At 35.2% G+C, this 9,197-nt stretch overlaps 1 protein-coding gene across 1 annotated transcript; it reads left to right on the top strand.

Annotated features, from left to right (window-relative positions):
- The first annotated feature begins 405 nt into the window (after positions 1 to 405).
- On the top strand, positions 406 to 2,461 carry LOC149223065 (putative receptor-like protein kinase At2g42960). The gene is made up of 6 exons (XM_089387777.1): positions 406 to 1,073; positions 1,217 to 1,321; positions 1,491 to 1,619; positions 1,856 to 2,026; positions 2,229 to 2,362; positions 2,451 to 2,461. Exons 1-6 carry the CDS (start codon positions 406 to 408, stop codon positions 2,459 to 2,461), a joined length of 1,218 nt encoding a protein of 405 aa, XP_089243903.1.
- Positions 2,462 to 9,197: the final 6,736 nt, after the last annotated feature.

The raw sequence follows: 9,197 nt of genomic DNA, 5'->3' as shown, positions 1-9,197 counted from the left end.
AATTGTTATTCTTGCAATGTAGCTTCAGTAAGTTTTAAAAGTTGAAGTAAGGTTCCCTAAAAGTCCATAACGGACAAGCTCTACTTTCAGATTATTATCGGTGAAAACCTATCGACCATAACACAGATTTAATTTTGTAAAAGCAATTTTGGCTGGTGATGGGATATTTATAAAGGTTTGCATTCAAACATGCGTTTAGTGTGTGTCCTGTCTAGTTTGGTTGCAGATGCAAGCTGCGCTTTTGGGGAATTTAGCTGTTTACCTTGGCAATTGGCACTGATAGAACGTTCGTGGTATGATGATTTCATTTTACTTCATTGCTTGGTTTAATGCAACGTTGATTGTTACCTTCCTATTCCTTGCCTGAAAATTACTGTTCTCTGGCAGTGGAACTAGACTTTAAAAATGTCGTCTGGAGGGTTCTTGAATGCTCAGTTATCCAAGAAGACATCCATTTTTTGGATGAAACTCTGGGTCCTGATTGGTTTGGCTGTTGGAACATTCATTTTCTTAATTCTCTTTATGTTATCTCTTTGGCTTGGTTCTTGGAGAAGGTCGAGGAGAATACTAAAAAAGCTGCCCATTAACCAGACCCCAAAAGTTTCAAAGGAGATAAAAGAAGTAAAGGTTGATAGAAAAGGGATTAACAATCCTCCCCACGGTGATGCAATTAGCTTCACTAATCAGGGAAATTCCAGCAAGAAAAATTCAGACAAATTTTTGGTGCCCGTGGGGGTAAAGGGTTTTTCTGATGCAAAGAAGAGTTGTCCAGGGGGTTCCTCTCTTCAACAGAAGGGAGGAGTCTCACAATCAGTAGACAGGGGAAGCTCAGAGGCACATTCTATTTATAGAGGCTCCTCATCTTTTGCAACGAATACAGCTTCACCGATGAGTGGTATGCCTGAAGTCTCATATCTTGGATGGGGTTATTGGTTTACTTTAAGAGATCTAGAAATTGCCACAGGTTATTTTGCAAAGGAAAACGTACTTGGTGAAGGTGGTTATGGAATTGTCTACAAGGGTCAGCTTGCAAATGGAACTATAGTTGCAGTTAAGAACCTATTTAACAATTTGTAAGTTGTTTTATCTTGAAATAATGTGTGCAGTCTTTGCTGTTCTGCTTTCTTAATAAACCTTTCTTGTTATAAAATGCAGGTATGTACTCTTTTTTGGAGGTTCTTTTCTTAATTACTTGATTCTATATGATTTGTTTCAGAGGCCAAGCAGAGAAAGAGTTCAGGGTGGAAGTGGAGGCCATTGGCCGTGTCCGACATAAAAATCTTGTACGGTTGCTTGGCTATTGTGTAGAAGGAACTCACAGGTACAAACTATTAATGCAGGATTCATGTGTAGCATTTTATTTTCACGCTTTTATTGTGTATAAAAAAATAGTATATGCAAGAACTAGAACTCATTATCTGCGAAAGTGCTAATGCACTGTTCTCTTATTCTCTATTTTACAATGACGTTCACTATTTATTTCCTTTTAGGATTTTGGTATATGAGTACGTTAATAATGGCAATTTGGAGCAATGGCTTCACGGAGCTATGAGGCAATGGGGCTTTCTGACTTGGGAGGCCCGTATGAAAATTATCTTTGGGACTGCAAAAGCATCTGTGTCCTGTTATCTTTCTTCTTATTATTCTTCCCACTATGTTATGCGTAGATAACTGTACTTCATTAAATATTTTTATTGGATACGATCTAAAACTTGAGATATGATATTAGGCTATAAGTTTGTTTCTCTTCAAGGCTATTATTGAATTAAAAACGTTGTGGCAACTACCTGTTTGACGTGCATTTAATTTCCTTGTCATCATTTTAGCTCTGAAAGCCTGATTGCATTCTTTGCAGATTGGCATATTTGCATGAGGCGCTAGAACCAAAGGTTGTTCACAGGGATATTAAATCAAGCAACATCTTGATAGATCATGAATTCAATGCAAAGGTTTCTGATTTTGGTTTAGCAAAGCTTCTTGTATCAGGAAAGAGCCATGTTACAACGAGAGTAATGGGTACATTTGGGTACAGTGACACTCTCTCTCCCAACTTTCCTCTGATTTAACTGCTATTTGTTTTTTCTAGGTCCATTCTTCCATGTTACAATAAATAAGGTTTATTCAGCAGGCAGACTCTTCAACCATTGTCCATGGATGAGTGTGACCTTCCATATCCCAAGACTTGATTAAATGTGCATCTAAGTCTACCTGTATTTCATGTGTTTCAGGAAAGACCATAGTTATTACAGAAGTTCTAATGGAAAGAAAATCGTGCAGCACAAGCAGTGGCAACAGGAGTTCCAACGCTTGGGAGGGCGTGACCGGCTCGAGGGAAGGAGGATATACCCCGTATTTTTCAGAGGTAATACACTGAAAGCGCACATGATTTCAACATTATTCAAACACACTGTAACATATAATTGCGTTAGAATATGACTCATGAGTTACAGATTGGGAGTAGCCATTAAATAATGTTCTGTACAAACAAAAAATTCATTTACCATTTACCAGTAAATAATGTTTTGTACAAACGAAAAATTCAGTTTTGTACAAACAAAAAATTCAAAAGATCCTCATTTGCCAGTAAATAATGTTCTGTAAAAACTTAAAATTAAAAAACACCTCATTTACCAGTAAAAAATGTTCTGTACAAACTAAAAATTCTTACCAATAAATGAAAGTTCTTACCAGTGAATAATGTTTTGTACAAACAAAAGTTCAAAAGCACTAGTAAATAAAAGTTCTTACCAGTGAATAATGTTCTGTACAAATTAAAAGTTCAAAAGCTACAGGTGTAGATTGTGACTTGTTTTTCATGTAAAGATTCCACAATAACCCATTAATTGAGTCCAAGCAATGATCATCTACACTTTGGCATTGTATTGCTTTGTCACTGTCTCTGAATTTGCAACGCTTTGTCACTATCTCTGAATTTGCAAAGTTTTTCGGCATTTCCATCGTTCCAAATTTGTAGTTTTAGCCCTTCTAGTGTGTGGAGGTACATATGGTGTAATTCTAAAACCGTTGGAATCAGTTGAAGCTGGGTTGGAACTTCTTCCAAATCAGCCTGAATCATTTCATGTAATCCCATGCAATTTCACCCATGATTTTTACATCTCCTTGATCTTCGCGTTACTCTATTTTTTAGACTTGAGCCACTGGAACTCAGTGACAAACTGTTACTTTACTGTCTCTATGGTAAACAAGCTAAAAAAAAGATCAAATCTTGGTTCATGCGCGAGAGCCCTTGATCTTAATCCTCAAAAGTGTCAAAGGCTGGACTCAACCTAGAGGCACCTGTTATTTGTTCGGTAGGAGTGGACCAAAAGCATCTGAACGGTTGTATTCTTCAACTGGGTTGTTGTATTCTCCAGCTGAACTCATGGGTTCTCTAGGTTTTATGCTTGAATTTTCTGGAGTGCTTCTCTGGCATTTTCCATGGACGAAAGGTAAAGAAACCCATCTTCTGTTTCAGGGGACATTGTATTGGGCTCATGGAAATAATAATGAAGTTGTTGATTCAGGCATTGATATCGTATTGTGTATTACAACTGTCAATGGTGGACATAGCTCATGCATCATGCATGTTCGCCATATGAATAGAGTTACAACTCAGCGACCATCTTCTAAAACTTTTGATAGGACGTGTCCTTTTCACTCACACAATACTTAACTCGTGGGCCTCAGCATGATGGGTAGGGCATTTGTTCTCCACTTCACAGTTTCTCTCTCCACGGAACTTATAAATTTATTTAAAATATGTACAGTTGCTTAGAACTCTTAGTGAATAATAAATTCATGGATTCCATTAAACTCTTAGTAATGACAACGAGTGAGTGATATTAAATGAATTCTCGTTACTATAATATTATCACGTTGTTTATGCTATGGTACAATGTTGTTTTTTTGGTAATTTTAAAATTATTTTTATTTATTTATCTTTATAAATTTATAAAAGAGATAAATAATTATATATTAAGTATTTTTTGCTTTTTGTATATAAATTTTTATACTAATTTTTAATTAGATTATTCTCCAGGATATAAGATAGAATATACATTATGTAATAGACTAGCTGCCCCGCTGCCATCTTGTTAGTCTTCATATAAACTTGACTCAACTCCCACCTTTCATGACTTTATACCTCACCCCCTAAAAAAAATTCATAGTCAAAACTAAACTAAACTACGTGGAGTGCATGCAAAATGGAACCACGTGGAGTGCATGCAAAATGGAACCACAACTATGTGAAGTGCATGCATAGTCTCTTATAGGCAGGGACTGCCGCTACGCAGTTGCACTTGTTATATTTTGACATATGTATATACAAAAATATTCTCATTTTTAATTTATTAAAATTTCTATGGGATTGAGGGTTTAGTGATACCTCAAAAGTGATTATAACCTATTTTCTTTTATATTTAATTAAAAATATTATAAAATTAAATTAAAATAAAGTATTTATATTTAAATTTTAAAACAAGTCATGGTTTTAGGGCATGTGGTATTGATAAGCCCTCGCATTGGCCCATGGTATTGATAAACCATGGTATTAGTCCATAGTATTATGATTTTCTTCCCTCCTCCTCTTTCCCTCCCTCTCTATCTTCCGCTTCTAGATATTGGTCCATGGTATTGTTAAAAAATCTATTTATAGGTTTTTAATATCACGGTGAATATTCATTATTAAAAGTCTTGTTATATTGTAAATATTAAATTCTTATGCACTTATTAATTAAATAAATCGCTATTTTAATTTATATGGTAAAATATATTTTAATTTATAATTACAATTTATATGTTGTATATTTTATCGTAATATATATATATATATTATATTTTTTTATCGAAAAATTTGTTCTTGATTTTATTAATAAAAAACAAAATTACATTTAAAAAATATCTCACATCTCAGCCCACATCTACCTATGAAAAAAATTTGAAAATTTTAAACATGTTTTTGGATCAAATTTACTTAAAATACCACACCTTATATTCAACTTTTATCATAATATAGTTTCTAGATGCACACCTTCGTTTGTATAATCAAATGAATCACAAGAAAGGAAAGAGACAAAAGCCACATAGACGAGAATGAATTCTGAGACTGAAAAGATAAATATAATTCACATGATTCGAATGGAATATAAGATTTCTCGTTACTTGCACCGACGAAAAACAATAGAATAGCTGCAGTATTCCACCTAAAACAATGGAAAAAAAAATCAAAACATGGACATGAAAGAGATCTTCCACAGTTTAGCTTCTTTCTGTTGGCTTCGATGCTGAACAATCTTTCTTTTCTTCTCTTCATTGCTCTTGAATTTTCTTTTTTTTTTTTTTCTTAAAAGACATTTTTCTTTTAAGCAAGCTATATTTTTTATAAATATTGTTTCTACTTTTGATTAAATCCCATTTTGTATTTTTTATTAATAATAATTTTACTTTTTTACTTTTGATTAATTTTATTTTAGTAATGCAATCATGATTAGCTTCAAAATGTCTGGTCATTCTTATTTGTGAATGGGAGTAGTTTGTAAATGAAGTAGTTTAAGAAGCACACCAAAATTATGGGCGCCTTGTTTCTCGGTAAAATTTTTGTGAGAGTGTTAATCTTGCATACAAAAGTATAATGTAAGTTGTCATGGTGCATGAATTTATTTGCATGACCACAAAAATAGGACAAAGCAATTAAATAATACATATATATGCTACAAATTTTCTAATTAGTAAGTGAAAAGCAAAGGGAATGATATAAAACATATCAATTTTATTTTCAATATATAAAAACACAATGCTTTGTCCACCAATAAGAAATATGGTCCTCTATGTATTCACATGCTTATTTTTTATCCATCTTTATATATGTATTGGCAGCTAAAACTTTTAGCCACTATTCACTTCAATTAAGTATTTGAACATAAGAAAGATAAAATATGAACACTTTATGGCATACTATACTTGATAACAAGATTTTAGTTGCTTGTGCCTACCCATTCCCTCAACTAGCCAATTGGTTGAATGATTGCTTTGTTGAATTCCTTGGTGTGTTGAAAAGATATCTAAAATGCATGCATAGATGAGACACATGTATATTATTGATCAAATATTTTATATTCCTTCCGTGCATGATTGATGGTAAAGACAAATAATGTGATTCTCATGTAAAAATTGTTGCATAAAATCTTTAGGGGTTTGTTTGAGAGGTTAACTCTCCACCAGCAAGTGTGCATGGAAAATATTCCGAGTAGAAATGTGTGCATGGAAAATATTCCTAGTAGGATTGTGTGCATGGAAAATATTGCCACTAGAATTTTTATATGTTTGATTGAGAGTTTGAGAAGGTCTTTTCTCTACTATCTAGGTGGAAAATATTACGAGTCAGTCACAAATAGTAAGGAACAATTTATCAATTTTATTTGTTGTATTTCTTACGGAGTTGGTGGGGGAGTCTCCTTTGGATGGAATTGATATATGAAATCTATGCTCACTTGGGCTGGTAGATATATGAAATCTATGCCCACTTGGGCTGGTAGATCAGCATAAAGAAATATACCTCAATATAAGTCAAACAACCTGAAAATGAAAAGTTGAAAAAAAAACCAAGGGTGAATGAGATGGAAAGTTACAGTTTCCAATACCTTCATATTGGAAGTTCCTCTTATTTCAAAAGTTAAAATGCGGGGGTGCCTTAGTTATGCCTCTATCACAAGAATTAGTAGGTGCCAAACCTATTTGGTAAAAACCTCCATCAATTTGTACAACATATGTGGATACACACATTTTTTCTATAGAACCAAATACTTCATTGTTGTTTTCCCCTACCCCTAACTTAGTAGTCTGAAGCTGCATATGTGCCTTGCTTTCCTTCATCAACAATAATAATTAATGAATCCATTGGCCTACTTACCAAATCTAGAGGAAAGAAGGAGAGGACTTACGAAGTGCATTGGTATTGACACTTTGGCACCTATTCTTACCTGCAATTGCCCCAAGTACATAATTATTTGGCCGCATTTCTCTTATTAAATGAAAAGTGCCAAATTTGGTTTTACAAATTCATTGTTCTAATATTTGAGTTGTTGTTTAAATGGGTTTGTGTTTAATTACAGGGTTTTGTGAAGGTTTTGTTGCAAATTGACAAAAGTGATTGAGTCGAGAAAGGTCAAAACCATGCTCTAGATGTCATTATTGGAAGGAATCATAAAGAGTCTAACAAAAATATAATAGTCAGTAATCCAGCTAGCAATACATGATGCACTATCATGCAAGTGCTACTTTTACTCCTTGCTGGTGTTGTCGAAGAATCCTCTACCTTTACTCCATACTCCTTTTTCTATCCAAGAATCCTCTGCCTACTTTCCTGAAAAAAGAGAATGCACATAAAGATCAAGTATGAGATATTGTTGAGCCAAGAATAAAAGCGAAGATAAGGAGAAAAGCCAAGTACAAATTCTTAAAATAATAATCTGCGGGAGTCAGTGTGATTTTAGTAGGAAACCCTGACAATAACTATGTGGGAAGGATGCAAAATGGCTCACATGCCAACAATGTGTTCCAGAACATTGATCATCTAGCCTAACAATAAAAACTTAAAAATAAAACCTTAGTATATGGTATTTAGGTGTCAGTGCTCAAAATGAAGATAATACAATACCTAAAAAAGCCTTAGGATATGCTGTAAAGTTAATCCAATGCCCAAAATAAAGCTCAGGATATGTTGTAAAATTAATGCATTGTTCCAATTAATGGAAAGCAGGGTTGAAATAAGAGGTTCACTTGGTTTCCCAATCAAATAGAAAGAAATGTTGGAAATACTGAGAGGGGGGGTGAATCGGTATTTCTTTTTTCAACTATTGTTTTACCAGTTAAACAATTTATATTCAGAACACAAGATGAACAACAATAATAAATGATTTTATTAATATAAACTTTGGAGTAAAATAGATACAATATATATGTGGTTGCAATCAGTTTCCAAGCTCCAGCTCGAACTTTGGTGAGGCTCCAACCTCCAGAGCACCAACTCTATTTTGCCAAGACACCAACCTTGGACTTAGGAGCACCAACTCACAAGGACTCCAATCCTTCCTACTTCTAAGGCATCAACCCCAAGGACTCCTATCCTTCTTGCTTCTGAGGCACCAGCCCCAAGGACTCCAATCCTTCTTGCTTCTGAGGCACCAGCCCCAAGGACTCCAATCCTTTTTGCTTTTGAGGCACCAGCCCCAAGGACTCCAATCCTACTTACTTCTGAGGCACTAGCCTCAAGGGTTCTAACCCAATCTTGTCAAGGTTCATTTGATAGTAATGTTCTGCTCTTAGAACTGTTCTCTATTGAGTTCTGTCTGATTATAGCTTCACTGCAGTCTCCAAGCTACAACATCAACGACAACCAATCTTCTTATGAAGTAGTCTTCCCAATTCTTCATACTGCCCACACAGAGTGTCCAATACCCTTCATGACTTCTGATAATGTCTTCACATAGCTTTAGTCAGTCTATTGTTAGCTGCACTAAACTCTGCATAAAGAACAACTTTCTGTTCAAACTTATGTTCTCTACTGACTACCTCAGCCCTTCGACTGTCTGTTGTCCTGTTGCCCCTTCGGCCCTCTTTCTGTTCTGCTGGACCCTCTCACTGCTTCTGTCTCCTCCAGCTTATTTCCATAGTGTTCAAGAGCCTTCTTCAACCCAGCCAACCATTTAAACAATTCTTTTTTCTTATATCTGACACCCCTGGCCTTTGGCTTCCTTTCTCCGCAGGCTCTTCAGCTTCCTCAATGCTCACTTATCCTGTCAGTTTCCTCCTTGGTCGCTGTCATTTCCTCTGCGCTCGCTTGCTTCTTCGGCTTCTCGGCTTTCGGTTTCCTCTGTCTATCCAAGCGTTCCAATATTCACAGGACACTTTCAAGAGGAAGAGAGGCCGTATACACAGAGAATACTTATTACAAGTTAAAACCTGTAACAATGCTCCTTTTATCAATGATTGTAGGCATACGCAGAGACAACTTTGTTTAATGGACAACCACATCCCAATCGCAATCGCAATCGGCTTGATTCAGCCTCCTGAACTATCAGGTGCGTTTTATAGTGCAGTCTCGCCTTCAAACTGCGCGCAAGCCAAATATACACATACACAGGAAATATGATCAAAAACAGGCGAAACTTGTTAAAGAGCGGACTTCAAATTATTTT

Source organism: Pinus tabuliformis, chromosome Q (assembly GCF_031772625.1).
Source record: "Pinus tabuliformis cultivar Carrire ecotype Pingquan chromosome Q, CPIR1, whole genome shotgun sequence".
Taxonomy (NCBI): domain Eukaryota; kingdom Viridiplantae; phylum Streptophyta; class Pinopsida; order Pinales; family Pinaceae; genus Pinus; species Pinus tabuliformis.
The sequence above is the reverse complement of the archived record's forward strand: the minus strand, read 5'-3'. Positions and strand labels throughout refer to the sequence as shown.

Coding starts and splice junctions, on each gene's coding strand:
- LOC149223065 (XM_089387777.1), top strand. CDS start 406: ATGTCGTCTGGAGGGTTCTTGAATGCTCAGTTATCCAAGAAGACATCC. Junction 1,620..1,855: donor GGGACTGCAAAAGCATCTGT/GTCCTGTTATCT, acceptor CATTCTTTGCAG/ATTGGCATATTTGCATGAGG. Junction 2,027..2,228: donor AGAGTAATGGGTACATTTGG/GTACAGTGACAC, acceptor CATGTGTTTCAG/GAAAGACCATAGTTATTACA.